Raw genomic sequence first — 26,822 nt, 5'->3', positions numbered from 1 at the left:
AGGTTCTTCCCAGAATGCTCTGGACAGGAGAACTACGAGTCCCAGAATGCAATAGTGATCCAGTCACAAAGCCAAAGGCTCACCCGGCAGGGACCTGGCCAATCTAGGTTTCAGACATTCAGGTGGCTCCATCACAGCTAAAATGCCCCACCCATTTTCAGGCTCTGCCTTTTCAGTTTGGAGACCCCCCTTGGTTCATTTTTCTTCTTTGCTACCAGAAGTCCACTACAACAGGCCACTCCCGGGCCTCTCTAGAAAGAGGGAGGCCTCTCTTCAGGATATAGGCAGCTTCAGCTTCTCCTCTCCCCTCCCCTGCAGGCTCTGACTTTGGCCTTTCATTGGCTCTACCCGCCTCTATTCAAGGCCTTCATTCTCTGAGGCCCAACCTCTGGATTCCCATTTCCCACACCTCACAGCTGGTCTGAGCCTTCTCAAACCCAACTTCTAGGACCTTCTTCCAGTCTAGACCCCACCCTTTTACTAAAGAGCTTAGGCCCAACCTTCTCCCAGACTGATCCTCCCCAACACTCACTTTCTTGAGGTCTGGTTCTACTCTTCCTCAGCCCACCTCTAAGGATCACCTCTCAGTCTCCTCCATTCACTGGATGGTTCTATCTTCCTTCACGAACTGCTGGTCTCAGCTCATCTGGTCTGTCTCCTCCCAAGACCCTGTCTATGATGCACTTCTCTCTTTGTCCCTCTCCTTGGCTTCTTGGCTTCTTTCTGAACCCCATTCCTTTCCAACTGACTCATCCCAGATCCCGACCCTCCCCTTTGATTTCTCGCTGGCTGGCCCATTTCTCCAGGTCCTCCGCTCAACTTGGCTTTTCCATAGTTGCTCCCTTGCAGTGACTGGGCCCACGTCCTCCCCATGACCTGAACATTGTTGAATGTTCTTTCTGATCCTTCTGGGTGACCCCTTTGGAAGGCCCTGCTCACCCTGTAGACCCCACCCCTATCTTTCCTACTGCTCCCACCACGGCGCTAGAAGCTGACCTCCAGGACTGACCCGCCCTCAATGCCCCGCCCACTGCTACTGGCTCCTCCCCTCCGGTCGCGCGCACCTTGGGCGTGAGCACGAGCGCGGCGCCGCCGTGCACGGCCACGATGGGCAGCGAGGTCTGGGCTGACAGGAAGTCCAGGATGGGCGCGACGGCGGGCGCGCGCGAGTCGTCCTCGAAGACAACGCCGTGCACGCGCAGCCCCGACAGCAGGTCGCAGAGCTGCAGCACGAGGCTGCGCGGGTCTGAGCCGTTGAGCACCAGCGCCACCGGTCGCACGTCCAGGCCCGGGCTGCGCACAGCCGCCGCCACGGCGGGGCCCAGGCGTGCCGCCTCGGCAGCGTACGCGGGCCCCGAGAACACGAGCGCCACGTTGAGCGGCCGCGCCCCGCCGAGGCCCCCGCCGGGCCCGCTGGCCCCGCCCGGCCCCGGCGCCTCCTCCGGGAACGGGCTGGCGCAGGCCAGCGCCAACAGCAGCAGCATCTTAGCGGGGCCCCGAGGGCCGCGGGGGCCACCGGCGCCGCGCATCGCCTGCGGGCCCCGCCGGGCGGCCTCTGAACGCACGGACCGGGGAGAGACACGAGAGGAGAGGGGCAGGCGCAGAGAAGCGAGACAAGATAGAGCCACAGAAGAGAAGTTACAGAGAGGGAGAGACACACAGGGAGGAGAGGGAAAGGTTGGGGTGAGCCAGGCAGCGGGAAGGGCAGAGACAGAGATGGAGGGGAAGAGACCAGAGAGGGAGAGGCACAGGAGAGAGACACACACACAGGGAGAGATGCGGAGTTGGGGACCGAGGGAGAGGGAGGGACAGACAGGAGAGACACAGAAGTAGGAGAAGGGAGACAGAGATGCAGAGACAAAGGGAGAGACACCGAAGGAGAGAAACAAGGAAGGAGTGAAGGGAGGTGGAAGGGAGATATGGGGAAGGGAGCCCAAATACAGAGGGAGAGGTGTCGGGGGTGGAATGTGGGAATGTGGGGGGCACAACCAGGGAGAATGGGGGTGCAAATGGGGTCAGGGGAAGATAGAGAAGTAAGGAAAGAGGAGATGGGGATGGAGGGGCCCCCAGAAATTGGACCAAAATAGGAGCACAAAGAGATCCAGGGACAGAGGAAAGGAGATGGAGATGGCAACAGAGAAATGGTCAGGGAGAGAGTGACAGGAGAAACACACAGGGTGGAGAGGCTCAGAGTGACAGAGGCAGGGAGAAGAGAGGAGTGACAGAAATAGGGAGTGATGGAGACCCAGGGAGAGGATGTTAGAGATGCAGGGGAGATGCATGGGTAGACACAGGAAGGCAGGAGAGATAAGAGGCAAGAAAGTTGGACAGGGAGGAAGATAGAAACAAGCCAGGAAGCCATAGACAGAGACCCCACAGCCACCAAGAGACATGCACACAAGCGGCAGGGAAACAGAATGGAGATGGAGGAGGCAGGCAGAGCAGAGAGTACACAGGAGGACAGAAATAGCGAGGCCCGGTAAGACCGAGACCCCCACCAGGAAGGAGCCCGGCACAGACATGAAAGGAAGGCCAGGAAGGCGAGTGGCAGGAGGGAGCAAAAATAAAAGAAAAGAGAGAAAAAATGAGCGAGAGAAAAGGGGTCAGATGTGTGGGGGGAGAGAAAGAGGGGCGAGATTAGTGGGACGTCCCAAGGAAAGAGAATGCCCCATGACCTTTCCCCTCGCCCAGATCATGACCCCCAGCCTGTTTTTGCTCCCTATTACTGTCCCTGTCCCCATATTCTCAGAGAGTCACAGGCCATGCTAGGATTTGGGGTTTGGGGGGACACAGCTGTGGAGAGTTGGGGAGGGGGGGTCCCTGGCTCCCAGCCTGGAGCAATTTAATAAATTAGAGGAAACACAGCGTGGCCTCAGGAGCTCCCTGTTGCATACTAGCTGCCTGGAGTGGCTGGGCTGGGAGCCCAGACTCCTGGGTCCTGCGTCTGAGGAAGGAGGGCACCAGGGACTGGACTTCTAGCTCCCAGAGTGATGCTGGAGTCTGAACTAGGGGCTTCCTGGAGGGCGAAGGTCCAGACAGGTAAGGGTTCTCTCTGCTGTCAATCAGTCTCCTGTCCAGTTACCATGGTAGCACAGGCCTCATCCACCCTACAGCCTGCCAGCCAGCCCTGGTTGGGGAGGCCTCGGCCCCTCCCCTCTGCCCACTACCCCACCTTTCCAGAGATACTGGGCCACTGTCTCCCCAGAGAAAGGGGTGGGTGCTCCTTGCTGGCATCCCTCCCAAATCCTGGTTCCTCCTTGCCCCTCCTCTCCATTGCCCTTCCCCAAGCAGCTGGCTCAATCAGTGCTCAGAATAGCCCCCCTTCCACCCCAAAATAACCCACAGCTGTGGCCTGGCCCCCGCAGGGTTAACACAAGCTCTCCCCTCCCTTCATGGTGGCTGCTCACCCATGGCCCCCTCCTCTGCCTCTCACATCCACCCTTGCCTGTCCTCTGTCTTTTGGGACCCCAGGGCCTTGCTCCCTTCTGAGGCCCAGGAGGGCAGCCCCCAGTCCCACCCTTCTCTGGAGGCTGGAGGCTGGAGGCTCAGTTCTTTCCCACGAGGGGTTGGGGAGGGCAAACTCCCAATCCTCAGGGACTGTGGGGTGGCATTCACAGCCATCCAGTGCCCTGGAAGCCTGATCCCCAGAGCCTACACCCCCAAGGATGACGGCTACCAAGCTCCCAATCTCTACCTGCTCATGAATCTTGGCCCCACACTGAGGCTGAAAAGGCCCTCATCCCCCACTCTGCCAGGAGCCTAAGCTGCCAGCCCTCCTCCTCAGACACAGGAGCACTGCCCTGTAACTTCTCCTAAAAGACTCCTGGTCCTGGCTCTTAGCCCCCGCTTCCCCCAGAGTTCCACTCTGTTCTTTCCCAGGACCCAGGAATCCTGGCTCCCTCCTGCTTCTAGATCCAGGAGTCTGGATTTCCAGTCCTGTCCTCCCTTAAGGAACCCCTTTTTATTTCAAACCCAATCAGTCCCACCATCCTGGGCACCCCCTCCCAGCTATGGCCTCCCCAGTCAACCCACTCAGACTGTACATGGCACAAGTCTGTCTCCAAGCTGAAGAGGAGGGTGCCAGAGATTCCTGGGGTGTCCCTGTCTCTGTTGCTCCCCCATCCATCACAGAAGAGAGTCCACTTTGATTAATAGCTCCCCCCGCAAGTCGTGCTGCAGATGGCATCCTGTCCCCCCACAACCACACACACACAGCCCTGCCTCTCCCACCCCAATCATGGTGCTTGCAAGAGGTTGGAAGGGCATTCCAGAACCTTGAGGAAGGGGTGGTGGCTTGGGGTGAGGGGTGCAGGGGGCCTGGATGCCCTCAAGGTCCTTGGCAGGAGTATTAATAGCAGACTCATAGCTCCACGATGGGAGGGGAGAGGAGAGGAGAGAGGGAGAGGGCTGGACAGCGATGGGGAGACTGGCGCTGGGAGGGGGATGCAGAGGGGAGCTGGAGAGTCAGAGAGATGGGGTGTCAGGTAGGTGCAGCTGGCTAGAGGAGCAGTGGGAGAGAAATGGGGGGGGGGCTTAGGAGGTCTGAGGTATAGACACCTGGGAAAAAGGAGCTCAGGAAGAAAGGGGGTGGAGAAGAGTCCCCAAGAGGCACGGGAGCTGGGGATAAAGACTTCTGCCTGCCATTCAAGCCCCTTGCCTCCATAAGGCCCTTGGGCAACTTTCCCTGTCCTAGATTTGGGGGTTCACATCCCCACCTCCACCCTTGTATCCCCTTGCCCCGACCTTACCTTTTCATGACCCTGTTCTGTTGGGGGAATTGCGGGGGTGCCAGGACCGGAACCGGCGTCCAGCGACCCGAAGATTCCGCGCAGGGCTCAGGGAGCCGATGGGGTGTGTGGGGGGGTCAGGCCCAGGGGCGGCGGCAGCAACAGCAGCGGCGGTGGCAGTAGCTGCGGTGGTGGGGACCTCTTGCCTGTGCCTGGCTCCGTCTCTCCCTCCTCTTCCTTGGTCCTGACCTGCTCTGTCTGTCCCCCAAGGTTGCGGCCACCCGGACTAAGCGAGGACGAGGCTACACATGTTGCGCTGGAAGTTGGGCCCCGGACATTGCGGAGGCTGTCGGGGTGTCCTCTTGCGGCCCGACCCCGCGGGGATCCCCCCCTCCACCCACCCGGGGTGCCCCCCTCTGCCGCTTCAGCCTCAGCTCCTCCCCCAGTTCATGTGTCCCATCCCGCCTCTCCCTGGCTCATTCGCACCCCCCTGCTTTGTGCCCTCTGCGCCCCCCCTCCAGCGTCTGTCTGTCTGGGTCACCTCTGAAGCGGGTGGTTGGTGTGTATGTTAGTGTGAGAAGCGGGAGATTGCCTGTCTGGAGACCGACCACTTGCCCCTTCCTCGCTTGATCACTTCCAGACCCCTCCCCTGGCGCCCCCACTCTCAAACACAGCCAGGAACACACATACACACGCGCACACACGCACAACCGCACTTCCCTGGGATTCCCCCTCAACACCCCCGGAGCTCAAGGAGGGAGACACACACGCACAGGGGTCCAATGGGGGCCGAGCTGCCGCTGCCGTCAGGGGCTGTTCGGACAGACAGGAGGACACAGGCAGCCCGGGATTTCCAGACACCCAGCCGGACGCAGGCAGGAGGCACAGAACCCAGGTATACACCATCCATCCAGGTTTGGGGGCTCAGGGGAAGGACTGGGGGGCCCGCGACATACCAGCAGGCGGCTCAGGGTCGGTACAGACAGACAGACCCCTCCTCCCGCGGTCGCCGCAGCCCTTACACAGACACACCCCCCCACAACCAGCCCCGACACCCGGACACACATCCTCACCGGGCAGATGGCAGTCACACGAGAGACCCCTGGGGGCCGGGCGGACCCACCCAGGCCGACACCCCCTAGCTGGGCACCGGTGGCCGAAGGAGGCTGCGGGCGGAGGGTGGCGGCGGCGGCGGCCGCGGCTTGGAGGAGCCGAGCGGGAGGGACTCGCACACTCGCTGTTCTCGCACACACACACTCACTTGGGATGCGATTAACATTCAGTCCCCGTCCGTCCCTGCCGGGAGACCCACAGCCCCCCCTCCTGGCCTCCCTGGGGACCCCTCCTCCTGCCAGGGCTGGGGGAGGGGGCCACCCCCCCCAGCTTCTACCTTCCTCCTGGGACAAGGCAATGAGGGGCTGCAAATAAAAAGGGAGGAAGAAGGCGGGGGGTGGGTGCAGGCAAGGACTCAGAACCTGTTATGGAGGCATGAGCTCCAGACTAGATTCCAGGGCCAGGGGTTGCTGGCTCTGCACTCTCCCCACTTTGAGGGATGGGAAGCAGGAATCCTTTCTCTGACTTCAGTATCTACCATGCTAAGACCCATCTTTTGGCTTCTATTGCTCCAGAAGGTCAGGCTTGCAAACTAGGTCTCCATGGTGGAGCCAGGTGTCCAAACCCCCAGGCCCTCCTTCCCTCAGATCCAGGGGTACAGGCCCCAGACCCTCCCCTCCATGACCCCCTTCCTTGAATTCAGGGTCTCATCCCAAACATTTTATGGCTCAAGCATCCTAACCACAGGAATCTAGATCCACGATCCCTTTCTCCCTCTAACATCTCAAAATTTAGGCCCTAAGTCTCTTCCTTTTCAGGAATGGGCACTTTCAGCCCTGCCCTCCCAGACCTTGGCAATGAAGGAAACAAGAGTCTCACCTAATGTGCTCAAGGGCAAAACTTGCACTCAGACTCCCTCAGGAGCTCCTGACCGAGGTTCCCATTCCTGCTCCAGGTACCCCTACATTCTCTCTCTTTCATTCACTCTCCCTCTCTCGGCCTCCACCCTCAGACCCAGGTGTCCTGCACCACACAGCATCCCAGGACTGTCTGGGAAGCTTTACAGAAGTGCCAGGAACACTCCAACTTGAAGGATAAGATGGGCTGTGGTCTGGACCTCTTTGTCTGTGTTGGAGCAGACACTGCTTTCCTTCTGGATGTTGGAGATTATGCTTTGTTGGTTTAAAAAGAAGGGATACACGAAGTCATTCCTCAGAGGCTTGAGCAGACTGCCTTCCCCAGGGTTCTATCCACGTGTCTCAGGTTCCTGAGAGTAGTTTGTCAAAGGGAGCATCAAAATGCTGAGCACTAAAAGGCTTGAAGGAGGCGCCCTGATTCCTGAGTCCCAGTGGAGAAGGAACTCTGGGACCCCTGGGTCTGAGGGAGGAGGCTGGAGCCTGGAACCCTGGGTCTGAGGGAGGAGGGCTGGGCTTGGAGCCCTGGGTCTGAGGGAGGAGGGCTGGGCCTGGACCCCTGGTCTGAGGGAGAAGGGCTGGGCCTGGACCCCTGGGTCTGAGGGAGGAGGGTTGGGCCTGGACCCCTGGGTCTGAGGGAGGTGGGCTGGGCCTGGACCCCTAGGGCTGAGGGAGGTGGGCTGGGCCTGGACCCCTAGGTCTGAGGGAGGTGGGCACGAGGCAGGAGAGGTTGGGGGTCACCTTTTTTCTTTTGGGTGTATTGGAGCTGACCCTTGAGAGGGTCAGAAGCTACTGCCCAGCCTCTGGGTCTTGGTCAAGAATTTGTTGTTATTGTTTTTGTTGATATTTTGGGACCTGGATTTTTAAAGTTCAGAGGCCATCCTCCTGAATCCCTGTAAGGGCAGAGGCGTGGCTGCTGTTGTCCGTCTTTTATCGAGACACAGATTGCCTAGGAGATCAAGTACCGGATTTGGGAGTATCAGATCCCAGCGACCCTGCAAATTCATAGGACAGAGCCTTGGGCACTGCTCGGCGCCGGCTCGGCAAAGCAGGAGGTGGGCGACAGGGGGAGCCGGAGAGACAGGAGCCCGCCCCTAGGGGCGGGGCCTCCGAGTCCGGACTCCTCCCCCCTCCGCCCTCCTCCCTTTTCCCCGCTCTAGCTCGGCCACCAGCTCTGGCCTCGGCTCCCCCACATAGAGCCCCCTCCCGGGAGTGGAGCCCACCGGAGGGTCCCTCTCCCGCCCCTCTGCCTGCCGCCCGCCAGAACAGCAGCCCCGGGGGGCAGCCCCCGCCAGCCTGCCTCCCTCCAGCTCAGCCCTGCCAGAGCCCCCCCAGCCATGAATCTCTTCCGATTTCTGGGAGACCTCTCCCACCTCCTAGCCATCATCTTGCTACTGCTTAAAATCTGGAAGTCCCGCTCGTGTGCCGGTGAGAGGCCCACCCGGGCAGAAGGGGACAGACTGCGGGGGGCGTCCCAGGACAGGGGGAAGGCTTTGGGAGCACTAGGGGAACAAGTTCCAACCCCCACTGCTTGCTGGGGATCCCTCTTCCATGTCCGAGGTCAGCAGGGGGTCAACTCCCTCCCCCAGGCCGGGGGCGGGGATGTATACATTTTTAGTGGGGATGGTTCCTGGACCTCAGTTCAGCCTCCTACAGCCCCAGTCTGGGCAGCTGTGGGGTTCCGGGGCAGGGAACAGGGAACCACGGAAGGCGGGGAGATGGCTGGGAGTTGGTGACGTGGACCGCGGCGGCCAGGAAGGGAGCGGGAGGGAGGTGACTGGTTCCGGGGGCTGAGGTCAGGCAGGGTCCTCCTTTGGCCCCATCTTGGGTCCAGATGGTGGGAGGACCCTGAGGGGGCCAGGGTGGCAGTGAGGCCTAGACTAGGACTGAAGCCTCGGGCTAGAGTAGCTTTGGGACTGGCTGCCCCCTGGCTGTGGGCGGTGGGAAAGGGCCCTGCTGAAGCAAAGAGGGTTGGGCAGGCCTCCTGGGACTGCTGTGCTCCAGAGCTGCCTCGGGCTGGTCCCAGGCACCGTGCTGCTTTAGTTTATTGCCTATGCAACCCACCATCAGCCTCCTCCTCCTCCTCCTCTCTCTGTCTGACCACAGGGATTTCAGGGAAGAGCCAGGTCCTGTTTGCTGTGGTGTTCACTGCCCGCTATCTGGACCTCTTCACCAATTACATCTCACTTTACAACACATGCATGAAGGTAAAGGCTCCATGCCACCTCCCTGGGCCCCCTGAGGCAGGGGAACCAGGTGAGGGTCCCAGGGAAGAGTGGGCAAGAGTGGGTGTGGGGCCTGGGCTCCTGGGTCTGAGGGAGGAGGGATGGATCCAGACTCTTGACAGGTGATGGGCTGGGGACTTGATTTCTGCCTCTGAGTGAGGAGGGGGCTGTGCTTTCATCCTGTGTTGGATGTGCAGGCCCTGCCCTGTGAGTTGAGTTACCCTGTCATCATGTCCCTCATCAGGTGGTCTACATAGCCTGCTCTTTCACCACGGTCTGGATGATTTACAGCAAGTTCAAAGCCACTTATGATGGGAACCATGATACGTTCCGGGTGGAGTTCCTTGTCGTTCCTACGGCCATCCTGGCATTCCTGGTCAACCACGACTTCACCCCTCTGGAGGTAGGCCACTGGTGTGGCCCTGCAGTGGTCAGATGGTTGTGGTGGAATGACTGCTGATAGATAGCAGGGAGTCTCCAGTGCTTCCTTCCATGGGGTTTGCTGAGGCCTCCTTATTTTAGGCCCTTCATGCTCATCACACAGGATCTGGAAGGAGATATGTTAAGGGCAGTAGCAGCAGTAACTGTGTGCTAGACATTGCTCTGTGCAGTTCACAGATGTGGTCTCACCAGTTTTTACAACAGCCCCATTTTGGAGGTAGGGAAACTGAAATCTAGGGAGTCTAAATGTCCAAGGTCACCAGCCTAGCAAGTACCAGACTGAATAGCTCAGGACTTGGGAACCTGGGGCAAGGATGCATGCACTTGAATCCTAGATCTACTTTTTCTACTGGTATGAACCTGGGCCTGTGATTTGACCTCTCCATAACTTAATGTCCCTGTTTGTAAAGTTGAATTGGGTCACTGTGAAGATTTATTGAGATGTGACAACATTGCCTCTGGTTAAACACCCTGAGACTCTAGAACCAGGGTGCAGGGATTGGAAGCCTGCTTCTTCCACTGAGCAGTGGTGGGACTTTGGGCAAGTCATGTATACCTCTCTGTGTTTGTTTCCTCACCTGTAAAATGGGGATAATCTGTTCCTACCTCATAGGGATCTTCCTTTCTTTCGTTTTTTTCTTTTTCTTTCTTTTTTTTTTTTGTGCTGGGATGGAACCCAGTGCCCCATGCACGCTAAGTATGCAGTCAGGCATTGAGCTGCAGCCCTGCCCCTCTCAGAGTTCTAGTGAGGGGTTGATGTCTGTAAGGCCCAGTGTCTGACATGATGTGGGAAGTGCCATGACAGCAAGTGTTCAGTGACTTAAGTGTTTTGTATGGTACCTGATACTTTTTCTTCAAAATGTTAACTGTCATGATCTTTATTCCATTGCATTTTGGTGGGGCCTGTACAAACTCCTGGGAGGGATTTTGGGAGAGCCAGTGATAAGTCTGCCATCCCCTGCCTCCTGGAACCTGTTTGGAGTTGTAAATTTGGGGCAACCCTTCCTTCCCCACTCCTGCCTTGTAGGAAACTGGCTCTGGGTGGCTTGACCTGCTGATGTTCTTGACAGAAGCTATAATTCAGGAGTTTTCAGAATAGATGTCAATGTAAATTTTAGCCACAGATCCAAAATAGTAAAAGCACTGTGTAGGGTAGATAAATCTAACAGGGGGTAGCTATAGCCACCAGGTCCTCAGAAATGGTACAGGGGGTCAGATCATGCCATGGTCAGATCATGCTGGTCTTAGTTTCAGGTGCTGACTTTGCAAACATACCGTGACCACCTTGCAGAGAGAGCTCAGCCACACCCTTGACTAACTCATAGCTACCCTGCCAACTAGAGGTGACTGGACCCATTTTGCAGATGGAGAGGCTAACTGAGGCTGCAGGAGACAAAGGGGCTTTCTCAAGGTGGGAGCCAGACCAGAACTGGACTCTTGACTGTAGACTTTGTGTTTCCCAACTAGCGGGCTAGTCTAGTCTTCATCCCATCGGATCCCCTGGTCATCCTGGGGAGCAGGTGTACTCATCCTGATTTCTCAGAGGACTGAGATGAGACTTGGAGAATTTGTAAGATTTGAACCCAGGTCTGCTACTTTAATGGTGCTTTTAATCACAGAAGGAAGATACTCTTTACAAATTCAGATATCATGCTGGGCATGGTGGCACATACATGTAATCCCATTGCTTTGGGAGGCTAAGGCAGGAGGATGTCAAGTTCGAGGCCAGACTCAGCAAAACCCCTTCTAATTTTTTACTTGAGTAAGGGTTTTGCTGAGCACCCCTGGGGTTCAATCCCCAGTACCAGGAGAAAAAAGTCAGATATCATGAAATAGATAAATGCAGTAGGCCATCTGTCTCCTCCTATGCTGTGATTCCATTCCTCAATGGTAGCCCTAGGGGTGAGAGTTGGGCGTACATCAATTTAGGTACATTTCTCAAGAACCTCAACCAACTTGGTTGCTATAAGACTCTTGGAGGATTCTGGATGGTTAAGGTAGCAGACCCTAGAGTCCAGCTGCCTGGATGGGAATCTGGTGTTACCTTGGAGAAGTTACTTATCTCTTGGGTCTCAGTTTGCTCATTGGTGTAACAGGGATGATAAGGGACTTACCTCACAGGGTTGAGGCTGAATTCTAAGGTACACACTGCAGTGCCTTTGAGGCAGTAATGCTCTGGAAGCCCGAATTGCTATGAATACATCCTCATGTTTTCCACTTCCTTCCCACAAACCAAAACAGCTGGGGAGGAGCCACACCTGCCACCTGGTTTGTTCTCTGAGGGGAGGTTTCTGTGTGTCTCGCAGATCAACCACAGGTGGGACTTTCGGGAGCTGGGGACTGATAGGAGACTGGCAGATGTTTGCAGTCTCTTCCTCCCCTGTCTTGTGATACCCTTGTCCTGCTCATGAAGATAGTTTTCACTGCTCCTTAAATGGTGGCTTATGCCAACACATGGGGAGCCCTTTATAGATGCTTCCTCCTGCCAACTCACTCTCTTATTCATTTGGGAACTGTGCTAGGTGCTGGGTTCCCAGGACTCATGGAGTTAGTTCTGGTGAGAGGGCCAGGAAGGAGATAAGATGGTGATTTGACAGCCCTGAGAGAAGGATGGCCAGGGAAGAGGTAGGCACATGACCATCTGGGGAAGAGATTTCCCTGCTGAGGCAACAACAAGTGCAAAGGCCCTGTGGCAGGAAGGAGCATGATATGTTGGAGGACCAGAGAGGTGGCCCAGATGGCTGCAGCCCAGAGAGTGAGGGGGGAGTGGGAGAGGAGGTCGGATTGGGAGGGTATTGAAGGCCAATGCGTTAGCATTTGATTCTCAGGTGATAGGAAGAAGCTATTGGAAGGTTGTAAGCCAGGGAATCAACATCACCTAATCGAGGTCTCTAAAGATTGAATGGTGATGCTCAGAGAATAGGACAGCAGCCCCATTTTAGACAGGTGGAAGCAGAGGCTTGTGGAGTCTGTGTGTCTTGCCCAGGGTCTCAGAAGGGAAATCTCTCTCTCTCTCTCTCTCTCTTTTTTTTTGGTGGTGCTGGGGATTTGAACCCTAGCCCTTGCACATGGGAAATCTCCAAGCCAAGTTTCTGACCCAGTCCATCTTTAGAGAGGCCAGTTGCAAAGAGTTCATGGGTACTGACTCCAGTTCAAGTCCCTGGTTCTGCTGCTTACTAGCTACTAGCAAGTGTCTTACCTTCTCTGAGCATCAGTTTCCACATATGTAGATGGATGGTTTGATAGTTATGATCCCCTCACGGGGAAGGATGGTGTTGGGCATGTGCTAAGCACCGGGATGGAGTTCACTGTGCCTGAGACTGCAGCGAGTTCTCTGCCTCCTCCCCTGCCCTGCCCCCTCATCTCATCCTGTCCTCCACTCCTACTCCCTGGCCTGTTGGCAGATCCTCTGGACCTTCTCTATCTACCTGGAGTCAGTGGCCATCTTGCCGCAGCTGTTCATGGTGAGCAAGACTGGTGAGGCGGAGACCATCACGAGCCACTACCTGTTTGCGCTGGGTGTCTACCGCACCCTCTATCTCTTCAACTGGATTTGGCGCTACCATTTCGAGGGCTTCTTCGATCTCATCGCCATCGTGGCTGGCCTGGTCCAGACAGTCCTGTACTGCGATTTCTTCTACCTCTATATCACCAAAGGTAGCCAGGAGGGAGGGCTGGCTGGAGGGAACCTGCCTTTCCTCCTCCCCTACCCTCCCCGTAGCCTGGTGTCCATCTCCTCAGCCCCGTATCACTCAAGGGAAGGAGGGCTTCTTCTCCTGGCTTCTGGGGGCCCATGCCCTTTGTCCGCTAAGAATTCATGCCTCCAGTCCCTTTCTCCCCAAGGACCAAGGAGTTCCTGTCTTCAGACTGTATTGATCACTTAAGTATAGCTTAGGCCCCACAAGAACTTGGGTGCACTGGGATTGATCCCTTCATCCTTCCATTCATTCATTCAACAAATTCATCAAGCCTTTCTGACTCCTCAGCACTAGGTTTTGGGGATGTAGCTGAAGGGAAAAAGATGGTCAAGGCCCTTCCCTCCCCTTATATCCTACTGGGAAAGATAGTGTGTGAATAAAGGAGAAAGTGTTTGGAGAGCTATGGAAGAAAGAAATCAGGGATGTTCATTGAGAACTGTGAAGGGTGGGGGCTACTTCACATGGGCAGGGTGGCCTCTTGGAGGAGGTAGTATTTAAGCAGAGACCCGGAAACCTAGGAGTCAGGAAAGAGAGTGATAAGCAGAGACTTGGAGACACTCCCCAGTCCCCAGGATTAAATCTTGGAGGGCTGGAGCAGGTGGTTTCACCTGGACATCCCTGCCAGAGTTCTTCAAGGGAGAAAGAGGAACAACCAGCACTGAAAAAATGGGGCCTCCTCTTGGCCTCCATTGCTCCGCCCCTAGGATGAGAACAGGGTTCCCAACCTCGCCCCTTCCGCAATCAGTTCATGATCCTAAGTCCTGGGGGTTGTCCCTTCCTGCATGTCTGCCCAGCTCAATGCATGAGCCCCTGCTCTGGGGGCAGGAAGTTGTCCCCTTTCTGCAGGGCCTCAAGGCTAACCACCACCCCTTCTCTCTCTTCACAGTCCTAAAGGGGAAGAAGCTAAGCTTGCCGGCATAGCGCTGGTCCTCACCAGCCCTCTCCTCAGCAGCGGTGGAAGGCAGAGGAAGGTGACAGAAGACAAGAGCCTTCCCGTCCAGGGGTGACTTTTTAAAAAATCCACCTCTCCTCGCTCCCCATACCCACTCCCACCGGGTTGGGGGGTGCAGTGGAGGACCCACGTCTTGGGAAGCTCCAGACCTGGGTTGTTTGTAGTTTTTTGCCTTTTAGAGAAGAAAAAAAAAAAAAAATCTTTCCACTATTTAGTTTTTGATTTTGATGACTCCTTTCTCTTCTACTCTCTGGCCCTGATTTTTATAAACTGTTTTCAAGTGTCCTATGGGCCAAGGCAGGGCCAAGGCAGGGCCAGAGGTCTCCCCTCCTCGAGCCCCTCAGGTCCTCTCCAGGCATTGCCCAGCCCCACTGGTTGCCAAACACTACACCTGCCACACTGCCTGCCCCACCGCTCACCTGGCCAGGACATAGCACCTCCACCCAAGTTCCTGGGTTGGGGACAGGGAAGAAGGGAGGCCCAGGAAGGTCTCCCCTGATTTTTCATAAAAATTTTACCCCCCAAAAATTTGGGTTTTTGGTCTTTTCCTTTTTTTTTTTTTGACATACGAGGGGGACTCTGGGCTCAGGCATGGGAAGGGGGCTGGCATATGGGCACCACAGCTCTAATGCCATGTTTTTGTACAGAATTTGATGGTTACTTCTTTGTTCTCTTGAAATAAACAGGAAAAGTATACCTCTCTTTTGCTACTCCTTGCCCTCTCCCTGCATATGCGGGGTCCTACCCCAACACCTCTCTGCTCTGCTTTTTCTTTATGGACTGTCCCTGGTGACCAGAGGCCTGGGAGGAACAGGAAGATGAGAAATGGGGTTTCCCAAGACTCAGCTGCACCCCGATTCCTATGGCTCTGCTGGGGAAGAGGTTTTGGAGAAAATCTTGAAGATTCTTACCTTGCCGTAGAAGCTGCCTACAGTTCTCCAGACCCTCAGGGCTGCCGAGGACTTTCCAGAACGTGTATGTCAGAGGCCACAGGCAGCCCCAGTCCCTCCCTCGATTGGCACTCTGCTGCATTCTGTTGAGCCACATGATGTTTTTTTTTTCTAAAAAAGAAAGGAAAAAGAATGGGTTGCCGGCCTTTCAAAACCAGATTTTCATATCCAAGTCTGAATTTCTGGCTTCTCTTAAAAAGAGAGCTGTCAGCCTGATGGTGCTGGGCCTGCACTTCTGGATGGTGGCAGATGGCTGGCACTGAATGGAGGGGATGTGAGCGTCTCACCACAGTCCCCAGGACTTGGCTGTGGGACTGCTGTAGTGTATCATTGGACTCACACCATGTGTCTTGTTTTGATTTGTTTGTGTAGTGTTAAAAGGCAAATGAAATATTTTCTAGGTCTCTCTCTGACTTGGCTTCACACCTGGCCTATTTCCTACCCTTAGGTGACCTGTCTGGCTCTTGTGAGCATTTATATTTTGACCCTCGTTTTAGTCAGCCTTCCTGTATATTCTGTGCGAACTTCCTAATTCTGCTTTGCTGCCTCCAGATCTTCTGCAGGATGACCATGGAAGCTTCAGCAGGCAGGGAGCTGGCATTTTCTGAACATTTAATAGGTGCCAGGCCCTGTGCATCACATGGATAAGCTCATTTAACTCTTATCCTTCCTAAAGAGGGAGCTCTTTGCAGATGAAGAAACAGGCTTAGCAGGGTGAATGGCAAAAATGGAGTTTGCATATGCAATTCCTGACACCAGAGACCTTGTGTTTAATTGCTTCTGTGTGGTGGGACCTCTGTTTAGAAACTTGGTAAAGGAAACAGGAGCAGGGCTGCTTGGGTGAACTGCCTGTCTAAATCTAATCCAATTCTTCAGTTGTACAGCCAACATAACTCAGCCCAGAGAAATTAAGTGACATACCCAAGATCACCCAGCTGGTGACAGAATGAGGAGCAGAGGCTTAGAATCATCCCATTTCCCAGGTTGGAATGCTTCCTGTCCCACTGCACGACAGTCATTTCCTCCAGATGCCCACGGGGATCATACCATATTCATTTCTGTACCTCCAGAACTGAGTACAGGGCCTGACACACATGAAGCCTCAAAAGAGACCAATGGGACCCCACAACCCACACCGGTGTAAGCAAACGTTCTGCCGGCCACAGTGGCCCCCTGTATTGGTGTGTTTTGTTTGGCCTGCACACAATGATTACTTTTTAAAAAATCTGTTGCCCACTAATTTCACACACAAACACACACACACACACACACACACACACACACACAATGGATGTCCAGTTCTTGAAAAACCAGGAGGTTCTAGAGCTGCACTGTCCAATGTGGTAGCCATCAGTTACACATAACCAGTAAGCACTTGAAATGTGGCAAATCCAAAATGAGTTGTGCTATTAGCATAAGATACACATGGATTTCAAAACTCAGTGTAAAAGAATATAAAATACCTCACTGACAATTTTTATATTGATTACCTGTTGAAATGATACTATTTTGGACATATTGGGTTGAATAAAATCTATTAAAATTAACTTTACTTGTTTTGCTTTGTCAATGTGGTGGGCTACTAGCCAATTTCAATTGGACAGCGCTGCTCTAGCATCTCCAGGCCCCATGGCTCAATGGCAGGTGGAAGCTGCCTCTCCCAGACAAGGCCCCCAGTCCTTGCTACTACCTGACAGGTGCTCCCCCGCCGGGGTTACCTGCTGGCCCCTGGAGGCAGGAGCACTGTGGCCTGTGCACGGAGTGCCCTGTTAGCACTGGGGTTCTACCAGAGCAGAAACCCCTTCCTCTTTCCTAACACAGACTTTGAAATGTTGGAAGACAAGAATGCCCCCTGAACCTCGTTCATGGACTCAGTGTACCCTGTCCCTTCACTGACGCTTCAGGCAGCATGGTTTGTGTTGTGCCCCTTGTCACTGTAAGGAGTGAAGTCTTTGACGACAGCAACAGGGCTGGGTCTCATTGTTGGCCCGACTCTTGGTGCTCTCTCCATGAGCACAAACGTTTTCTGTCTCTGAACCTCGGCTTCCACACCTGTGTGATGGGGCGCCTTGTGCTTCCCTCCTGTGGCGGTGTCAGGGGCTCGAGGAGCAGATGACGTGACAGGACGTGGTACTTAACAGGCCTGAAAAATGCTTCCTGCCTGCTGCCAGAAAGGGGGTGCCTGGAGGTGCTACAGAAATGTGACCCACTGCAGAGACCTCAGGTCACTGGTGGGACTTCTCCCCTCACCCCCAGTCACTCAAAGGATAAGCAGAACAGAAATGAGAAGGACAGGGCTGTTTTCAGAAACCCTTCTGGAGGGAGGAGTATCTCTTTACTGATGTGGATAAGAATGTTTAGTTGTCAGGCATCATAGCAAGGCGAGGGGCCTTTGGAGTGGTCAGATAGGGGGACAGGGCGGAGCTGGAGTAACTCAGGCTGTTGGGGCCGGTAGGCAAATTGACAGGGCTGGCGGCAGAGGGTGGGGAGAGGGTGGTCAGCACCACACCACCCTCATCCAGGGAGCGCTTGTAGGGGACTGGAGCATCATTTCGGAGGTCCTGGATCGCCAGATAAGCCTGGAATATCTGTGGGCAGAAAAGGGTGGCTGTAGGCTGACTTGGGCGGCAGGGGAGGAGAGGGACAGGTTAGGGACTGGCCTGGGAGGGAGTGACAGGGATCAGTTGTGTAGCTGCTCACTGCCCAGGGACACCCAGCCAAGGCATCATTCCTCATGTTGGGCTTTGGCTGCTCAGAGGAAGGTGAGCCTGGAAGAGGTCAATGGAGGCCCTGGGAGAGCCCCACCACTGACCGCCAGGGGAGTGACACAGAGCTGGAATGTTCTATCCCCTCCACCCCATTCTGCAGAGGGTCCCTGGGATGTGGTGGGGGCTGGGGCTCAACCTCACCCAGACAAGGATGGAGAAGAAAGAGAAAGCGATGGCTGCCTTGGCGCTGCTGCTCCCCAGGAGGAACTCTTTGGGCTGTGAATGCTGCCACTGATTGGCCAGGAAGCAGAACCCCACGAACCAGATGCATGCCCAGAGGACTGCGGCATGAGGAGAGAAGAGGGACGGGATGTGCAAAGAATGGGGTGAGGGGTCTTGTGTGACTGCCCACTGGTTTTACCCAGTCCCTTTGATCCCTCCTAGGAGTGAACCGCTGGAACACAGCCTTGCAGTCCAAAACGTCCAACACAGGAGCCACGGGCCACATGTGACTGCTTTGACTTCAATTAATTCAAGTAGAATTTGAAAAGAATTCAGTTCCTGCCGGCCCAGTGGCTCATGCCTGTAATCCCAGCGGCTCGAAAGCTTGAGGCAGGAGGATCGCGAGTTCAAAGCCAGCCTCAGCAAAAGTGAGGTGCTAAGCAACTCTCAGTGAGACCCTGTCTGTAAGTACAATACAAAATAGGGCTGGGGATGGGGCTCAGTGGATGAGTACCCCTGAGTTCAATCCTTGGTACTAAAAAATAAATAAATAAGGTAATAAGAATTCAGTTCCTCTGTTGCACTGGCCACATTTCAAATGCTCAGTGGCCAAGTGTAGCCAGTGGCTCCTGCACTGGAGAGCACAGGTACAGAACGTTCCCCTCTCACGGAAAGCTCTCTCAGATAGAGCTGGATTCAGCGACCTGTGCTGACTCCCTGAGCCCTGTAGGGAGGAGGAGGGCAGAGAAGAGATCCGACAGAGGAGGAGGAAGCCGGGGTGTAAGTATAAAGAATGTGCATTTATTTAGTGCTTACTGTGTGCCAGGCTCTATGCAGAGTATCTGGCAGTGGTGAGGAGTGTTTGACCTGCCACTCACTCGGCAGCAGCGTCCCGGTTACAGAGCCTCCTCAAGCCTCAGTTTCCTTCTCTATAAAACAGGAAAATGAGCAGGACTCACCTCCTAGGGTGGTTCTGAGGACCTTTAAAGGAGAGGATTTGTGTGCCCTGACGGTGTGCCTGACTTGGGGAAGCACTCCCTGAATGTCCGCGTAATCACAGGTCTCCCTTTTTTCATCCTCAGAAACCCCTGCTCTTCATTCCAGTCTTTACTGATGGTGAAAGAAGGGATGAGACGTACGAGCCCACAGAGCAAGGAGGTGCTGGGGTCCATCTGGCTCCAAGCTCCAAACCCCACTTCCTGCCTCAGGTGACTTTTCAAGAAATGTTTAGTAAATGAGGGAGATGAATGGGGGAGGTGGAGGTAAGTGGACAGAAGGGAATGAGCCCGGGGGCAGGCCATGCCTGGCTCTGGAGGATGCTTAATTGTCCCCTAGGAGGAAACAGCAGGTGTTGACTAGCAGTGAGAAGTATGGGGCCATGTGTGGTCAGACCCTCAGGATGAGAGGACTGTCAGGTAAGGGGCCAAATGGGTGGCCAGGGGCTGTGTCCTGTAGGCCCTGGGAGTCAGGTTGTGCGCAGGAGGGTGGCTCTGGGTGGGAGGACCCGGGGGCTCACCAGCCAGGATGAAGTCTAGGAGCTGGAAGGCTGTCTTGAAGCGGGTGCTAGCGATGCGGCTTTCGTGGGCATCCAGAGCCAGGAAGGCCAGGCAGCTGAGGAAGGCCAGGAAGCCAGCCCCCACAGCGAAGCTACAGGCCACATTGTTGCTGTTGAGTACACAGTGGAGCTGAGGAGACTCCGTCTTGTTCTGGTAGCCATCAGTCAGCAGGGAGGAGAAGATGACGAGGGAGAAGATCTGTGGGCCCCCAAGGACCAGGGTGGAGCTCAGCGACTCCCCTGAGCGGCTCTTCCTCCCTGGCTGGGACAGTCCTGCTGCACTCTTGCCCTCTCCCTCCCTGTCACACCCTCAGAGTCCTCAGCCTCTGCCCTTCATCCCCTCTTCTCCGCCCCTCCCTCCATTGCCCCCCTGCCTCCAGTCTTGCCTCCTCAGACCACTCCCCACAAACTCCCAGGGACCCTTCCTCAACCTGGCCCTCCCGCATGATCCCCGGACCCCCGGGACTGAGTCCCAGCCCCCCAGTTTTGTCTTTGGGGCCTTGTGGTCTCTACTCTCCCCCTCTCCTCATTCCCTCTCTCCCCATTCACTCCTGCTTTTTGCCACCACACCCAAGTCCCCATGCTGAATGCTCAGCATCCACCGTGGAGAGCTGAATGAGCGAGTGTTCTCTGCCTCCAGCTCCTCTCTCTGCAAGCGCTCTACCACTGAGCTACAACCCCAGCACAGTTTCAGAACTTTTTTTTTTAATATTTTTTTAAGTTGGCAATGGACCTTTATTTTATTTATTTATATGCTGAGAATCGAACCCAGTGCCTCGCATGTGCTAGGCAAGCACTCTGCCACTGAGCCACAACCCCAGCAAGTTTCAGAACTTTTTCAAAAACAAATACAAAGCTGGGCCTGGTGGTACTCGGCTGTAATCCCAGCAACTTGGGAGTTCAGGGTAGGAGGATCGCAAGTTTGAGACCAGCCTGTGAAACTTAGTAACTGTCTCAAAATAAAATTTTAAAAGGGCTAGGGATATAGCTCAGTGCTTAAGCGCCCCTGGCTTCAATTCCCAGTACCAAAACCCAACAAAACCCCACAAATACAATTTTCCTGTACCCCTTGATTATAGATGGAGAATACAGTCTATGTCTATCTTCTGTAATGTTCATTTGTTATTCTACACGTATTCTTACACCACCCTATGGCGGGCCCTATTTATGGCCCTGTTCTTCAGATAATGAAACTGAGGCAGAGAGATTGAGGAGTTGGCTGAACTTGGTCAGCTGGGAAGCAGCAGAGCCTGGATTTGAACCCTTGCAGTCCGGCTCCTCGCTCTGCTCTAACCCCTCATTATATTACCTCACACTGGGCCAAATGCTTTGAGGTGCAATGTGTGAAAAGTTGAAGCCCCAGTTGTTTGTCTCAGATTACTGCAGTGCTACGTCGTAAGGTCTATGCCAGAGCAGGAGGAGCAGGTGTGTATCTGGAGTCGAGGGTGGATGGAGCAGGTTCAGGGGGCTTTCTGGATGATGTTTGCTTTTGGATGATATTTTTACAAGGAGTGTTAAAGGGTGAGGAATGGGAACATAGTTTGGAGGGTAATAGGGAGCCTTGGGAGGGGCAGGGCCAGCTCTGGGTGTGTAAAGAGCCCTTCTGGTTGTGTGGAGATGGCTGGAGGGCATGTGTCTGGAGATGGGGAGGTCATGGAGGAGTGCCTGGAGAAGACAGTCAAGGTCTAGTGGGATCCTGGGGCTGCACTTAGGAGAAAATGAGTTGAGATCTGAACTGGACCTTAAGGAGGAGGATTTTCCCAGGCAGAGAAGAGAATGGCATTTTTTCCTTTTTCTTCCTTTTCTTTGTGGAGCTGGGGCTTGAACCCAAGGCTCTCATATACTTGGCAAGCACTCTACCACTGAGCTATGTCCCCAGCTGGAGGAAAGCACTCTAAGCAGGGCGACTAGCATGAGCAAAAAGTCAGAAGCTGCAGAGCAGGCATTCTTCAGGACAAAGAGGAATCTCATTTGAGGGATCTGGTGTGAGATGAGGCTGAAATGGTGGGCAGGAGCGAGGCCTATGAGATGCTGAATGCCAGTCCTAGGGACCTGGACTTTGGGAGCCATGGAAAGTTGAATTTCTTATTTGAACTTAATTTTATGCATGGAAGGGTTCTGAGCAGAGGATGGCCAGGATCAGACCTGAGGGTTAGAGAAGTCCTCTGGGTTCGACTAGAGGAGGACAAGACAAGAGGCTCACAGACCTGAGAGCAGGTTGGTGGTGGGGCCCAGGTGAGAAACACTGAGGTGGGAGCCCTGGGGAATCCAGAAATATTTAGGATGTAAAATTGGCCTTGGTGATTGATTGGATATGGCAGTGATGGAAATTGGAGTTGGTGGGGGGTGGGTAGGCTGAGGGAAGGGACATGTTAAAAATGACTCTGTCACTACAATTTTTTTGGGGGGGTACCTGGGATTGAACTCAGGACTGCTTTACCATGGGGCCACATCCCTAGCCCTATTTTTAATATTTTATCTGGAAACAGGGTCTCACTAAGTTGTTTAGGGTCTCACTAAATTGCTAAAGCTTTTCTTGAACTTGTGATCCTCCTGCCTCAGCCTCCAGAGCAGCTGGGATTACAGGTGTGTGCCACTGCAAATGGCCCTTCATTAGAATCTGAAGTCCGGCAGGACAAGTTCGAGGCAGGACCCTTCTAGGACCAGCACCGAGTACCAGATTGGACTTCAGCAAATAGGCGTGAAAGAGTGAATGGCCTTGGCTTCTTCCAGCTCTTGCCTGTCCTTTGGAGCAGGGTGGAGGAGGCAAAGGACCGGCCCCTAAACTCCTCAGCTTTCATCCTGCCCATTCTCCTTTCTCTGTCCTTTGTCTTAACAGCTTTATAACCACCACAACGACGACAACCAGGAGTCCCTCTTTTTGCCAAGCACTTTGCCTTCATAGCAATGTCTCATTTGACCCCGCAGCTACCCTTAGAGGGAGGTTGTAGGATGAGCCCCAGCTGAGGCAGCTGGTCCCAGGCAGAGCCAGGTCTAGGATGGGAAAGTGCATCAATCATTTTTGAGCCCATAACCATTTCAGCTGCACCACCTCCCAGAACCTAGGACAAGCCCACGCGGGAGGTGTTATTAATTCATTTCTGTTTCACAGGTGATAAATCGAAGCCATTACAGTGGAGTGGAAAGAGCCAGATGCGTCCTACTCTGCCAGCTGTGTGGCCCTGGGCACAGCACTGAGCTCTTGGAGCCTCAGTTTCTCAATCTGTCACTATGCTCTGAAGAGGGGAAATGTGGGGGTGGGGGCTCAGCCCTCCTAGGTGCTCAGGAAAATGGTGGTTCTCAGGATTCAACCAAAGCCAGGGAACTGTCTGTTCAAGGTCGACATGGGGTGGGATTGGAATCCAGCTCTCTTGACCTCCAGGCCTCTGGGCTATTTGCCCACTACCCAGAAGACTGTGGCTATGATAGAGCCCAGGGAACTGGAGGCTCTGGGAGGGGGCTCAGCTGGTCAAGAGACCCTAGTCAACTGGAGCCTGAGTCCAACCTCCTTCCACGCCCTCGCTGGCCTGTCCCCAGGGAGGGAGCAAAGATTCATCAGTTAAGGCAGCAGCTGGCAGGCGGCAGTGAGAAGGACCAGAGCACCAGCTGCCCAGAGACTCCCTACTGAGGAGCCAGGCCAGGGGGGAAGGCGGAGAGGGCGGGCAGGAGGGAGGATGGAATGGCGGGCAAAGTCCGTGACCAGAACGTCTGGCACAGTCAGCAGCCCTCCCCCCGCTGTCCGCACCCCTCCACACCAGCTGGGCCTCCTGCCTTGCTGCGCCCTTCCTGCCCAGGCTTTGGAAACAGGCGGGCAGATCCCAGTTTGACTTGCCCACCAGCTGGGTCTTGTCCTTGGGCAAGTCACTCAACCTCTGGGAGCCTCAGTTTCCCCTTGGGTTACACAGGGACGGTAATGTCCCTGTCATAGGGCTGCCGTGAGGAATAAAGGAGCCTCCACCACTGGGGGAAGAGGCACATTCACATTTGCGATTCTCCTCTTTCCCTGGGGAAGAAGGACAACGCGACACAAATCCCTATCATCCTGGGCGCTGAAACCCATCCCTCTCCTCCGTCACAAGTCATGATTTGTTCCACTAATAGTCGCTATTTCAGGAAAGCCTGCCACTCGCCAGGCCTGTGCTCCTTGTGTATAGGCATTAACTTGTCTCATTTTCACAACAGCCCTTCCTTCAAGCAGGGTAAGAGGACACTCTCTTTACAGATCAAGGGAGAGAGGTTCAGAGGAGTCAAGGAACTTGCTTCAGGTCACACAGACATAAGGTGACCATGTGAGCTATGGAACAAAATGGGTACTTCTGGGAATGAAAAGTGGTACTACTAATAGTCATGCCAGGGCCAGCTGAGCAAACTGGGGAGTACACCCCTCTAACAGATGGCACATGGCTAGGGTAGAATTCGTTTAGGCCTGCTTGGTCCCTTTGTTCCAGAAGGGGCAGGGAGACAGGAATCTGGCAGGAAACCCTAAGTTCTGACATAGGGCACCCTACCTACTCCTCTGACTTGCATCAAATTTATCATCTCCCTGGGCTGTGTCCAGTTATGTCAACAGTATGCAATACCCATAGCCATAGTTCTGACCCCTAGTGTACTGATGTCCAGAGAAGTGATTGGTCCAAGGTCACACAGCAGAGTCTGAGCCGAATGATGATTTTTTTCTTTTTTTAGTGCTGAGAACTGAACACAGGGCCACTGTACCACTGAGCTCTATTCTCAGCCCTTTTTTATTTTTTATTTTGAGATTGGGTCTTTAAGTTGCTAATGCTGGTCTTAAACTTGTGATCCTCCTGCCTCAGCCTCCCCAGTAGCCAGGATTACAGGTGTTCATCAAGTGAGGATTTGACTCTAGTGTACAGATTCCATGGGAATGTAGTAATGATTGAAAGATGTATATAGCTGGGCTTGGTGGTGCCTGCCTGTAAACCCAGCTACTCAGGAGGCTAAGGCAGAAGAATTCCAAGTTTTAGACTAGCCTTAGCAAATTAGTGAGGCCCTAAGCAACTGAACGAGACCCTGTCTCAAAATAAAAAAATAAAAAGGGCTGGGGGTGTGGTTCAGTGGTTAAGCACCCCTGGGTTCAATTCAATTCTCAGTACCTCCCTGACAAAAGATGCATATAAAGCCTCAGCACAGTGCCTGACACACAGTGGCCACTGTACATCTGGTATCTTAGGTCTACATTACATATTCTCTTCCCACAACCCTAACCAGAGAGCAGGAAAATGAAATGGCTCTAGTATCTCACAGTCCCAAGTTTGAACCCTGGCACTGTCTCTTATTATGTGACCTTAGTCAATGCTGTCCAATAGAACTTTCTGGCACGACAAAAAAATGTTCCATATCTGTGCTGTCCAATTTGAGAACCAGTAGCCACATGTGGCTGCTGAGTACCTGAAATGTGGCCTTAGTGATTTAGGAGTAACCTATGTTATTTTAATTTGTTCAAATTGAAATAGCCACGTGACTTATTGCTACCCCATTGAACAGCACAGTCTTCAAGACAAGAAATTAGTTCACTTCATTGATCCTTAGTATTCTTAGCTCAAAATGGGGCTTGCAGCACCTCCTTTGAAGGGTTTTTCTTGCAAAGAGTCAATCAGTGCTAGGAACAATGTGGGGCACAGTTGGGTGCTCAAAGATGGCATCAGTTATTATCTCCCTTTTGTTCCATTTCATCGTTGACCCTTCTTGCCCCCTCCCTCTGACTCCCATCTTGTGGGTCACAATCCCACATCCCAAAGGTGGGCCATAGGGGCCTCACCCCTTCCAAGATCCGTGCAATGCTCTTTGGCTTCTTCAGAAAATGCACAGCCTCACTGTCAGCCAGGTCCTGCAGGCTTTCGGGGAGGTGCATAGCGGCTCTTCTCCTTCTGGGGTCCCTGGGTGGAGGTTGGGACAGAGGTTCTGGGCACTGCCTGCTGTGTGCCGCCACCTGACTGCTCCAGGCCCACACTGGGGCTTGCTGCTGCAAGACAGTACAGACACAGGACATCAGTGTCAGGGCATGGGGTTCTAGGAGTGGGATTGTGTGGAGTGCAGGGCTGCCAGAGGTCTTAGGAGTCAGAGTCTGGGGTGAAGGGACTGCTGGGGGCCCATTGCTGGGGTGCAGGATGAGAAGTTGTTACGGGTCCTCTGAATTGGGGTATAGGGTAAGGGGGCTACTGAGGATTCCAGAGGTGGGGGATGGAGTGAGGGGCTCCTGGAATGGGGCATATGGGGTGACGAGCCTGCTTCAGGGTCCCAGGAGCTCTGGATAAGGGGTGAGAGAGCTTCTGAGGGTCCTAGGAATGGGATGACAGCTGAAGGGGTGGTTTCAGTCCCCAGGAGTTGGAAGGGCAGGGTGAGGGGATTTCTGGGGCTGCTAAGGGTCAGGAATGTGGGATGAGGGAGATGTGGGGTGACAGGATGCAAGGGGTCCCAGGAATGGGTGAAAGGGTTGCTGGGCATTCCAGGATATGGGGATAGGAATGAGGTTGTTTTTGGAGGTACTAAAATGGGGCACAGGGTTACAGGGTTGCTGGTGATCCCAAGAGGGGGCCCATAAGTGAAGTGGCTGCTTCAGGTCCCAGAATTCAGCATGTGGGTGAGGGGACTGTGGACCAGGGGTACCAGGGTGGGAGGGCAGGGTGAGGGAGCCCAGGCCAAAGAGCTGGGGCCTGGAGAGGGCATTTGGGGGCCATGTCCTTGACAGGAGCCTGAGGGCCCAGTTAAAGGTGACCTTCTCTGAGAGGATCTAGGTGGGAGTTTCTGGAAAGTATGGGATCCCAAGGGATAGGGGGCAGGATCTCTGAAGACTAGGAATCCCTTTCAGGCTGGGTGACAACCCCCATAAAGGAGGACGCGGCATTCATGGTGTATTTTAGGCAGTCCTTGTGGTTTGGGGGGTTATTTCCTCTTAGAACTCGGTAACGTCTTCATCATCTTCATAATGTGCATTTCCTCAAGTTGTGGTCCTGTCCTCGATGTGTGGAGCTCGGACGGAGCTGTCCCCTCGCCTAAGGCCACACCCCCGGGGCTAGGTTACCTTCATAGAATGAGGGTCCCCCCTGTAGAGACTTGGGACGGGACCGCTGGGGCTCGGGGGGTGACGCTGCTTGACAAAGGGTCACCCCTACTCTAGAGGGCCGAAATACGTCACCTGGAGCCCGGCACTTCCTTCTGCTTGCCCTCCCCTCTTAGTCCGGGGCGCCACCTCAGCCTTCTTTTGGTTCCTCCTTTTCCCGCCTTTTTGCTCCTCCACGGCTGATTGGCTGCGCCCAAGTCCCGCCCTCTTCCGTTTCCGCCAACTCGGGAGCCAGCTTGCGCAAGGGCGTGGCCTGGGCGGACGTTGGTCAGCTCGCCGTTGGCGGGCTGCGCGCG

General features: G+C 54.5%; 3 protein-coding genes across 4 annotated transcripts in view; 1 reads left to right on the top strand and 2 right to left on the bottom strand.

The window, feature by feature from the left end:
* Positions 1-6,395, bottom strand: part of Grin2d (glutamate ionotropic receptor NMDA type subunit 2D) — a 34,570-nt gene extending 28,175 nt beyond the window's left edge. Inside the window, exons 1-3 of one of the 2 annotated variants that reach the window (XM_047528559.1) lie at positions 5,801-6,395; positions 4,749-5,043; positions 1,065-1,555 (exon numbers count right to left, since the gene is read on the bottom strand). In XM_047528559.1, the coding sequence (XP_047384515.1) occupies positions 1,065-1,529 (465 nt within the window). In that variant the 5' untranslated portion in view covers positions 1,530-1,555; positions 4,749-5,043; positions 5,801-6,395. Of the gene's footprint in view, positions 1-1,064; positions 1,556-4,748; positions 5,071-5,800 lie in introns of those variants that run through there. The other variant, XM_047528560.1, reaches the window with a different exon arrangement.
* A 1,438-nt stretch (positions 6,396-7,833) lies between these two features.
* Positions 7,834-14,704, top strand: Kdelr1 (KDEL endoplasmic reticulum protein retention receptor 1). Its single transcript, XM_047529942.1, has 5 exons — positions 7,834-8,122; positions 8,801-8,901; positions 9,164-9,322; positions 12,765-13,017; positions 13,945-14,704. The coding sequence occupies exons 1-5, from the start codon at positions 8,032-8,034 to the stop codon at positions 13,977-13,979; spliced, it is 639 nt and encodes a 212-aa protein (XP_047385898.1). The 5' UTR covers positions 7,834-8,031; the 3' UTR covers positions 13,980-14,704.
* Positions 14,705-17,317: 2,613 nt separating this feature from the next.
* Positions 17,318-26,567, bottom strand: Syngr4 (synaptogyrin 4). The gene is made up of 5 exons (XM_047529338.1): positions 26,488-26,567; positions 25,225-25,428; positions 19,407-19,644; positions 17,870-18,009; positions 17,318-17,548 (listed from the first exon to the last, which is right to left on the bottom strand). The coding sequence occupies exons 1-5, from the start codon at positions 26,491-26,493 to the stop codon at positions 17,318-17,320; spliced, it is 819 nt and encodes a 272-aa protein (XP_047385294.1). The 5' UTR covers positions 26,494-26,567.
* Between the last annotated feature and the right edge of the window lie 255 nt (positions 26,568-26,822).

Source organism: Sciurus carolinensis, chromosome 16 (assembly GCF_902686445.1).
Source record: "Sciurus carolinensis chromosome 16, mSciCar1.2, whole genome shotgun sequence".
Taxonomy (NCBI): Eukaryota; Metazoa; Chordata; class Mammalia; order Rodentia; family Sciuridae; genus Sciurus; species Sciurus carolinensis.
This window is presented reverse-complemented; position numbering and strand designations above follow the sequence as displayed.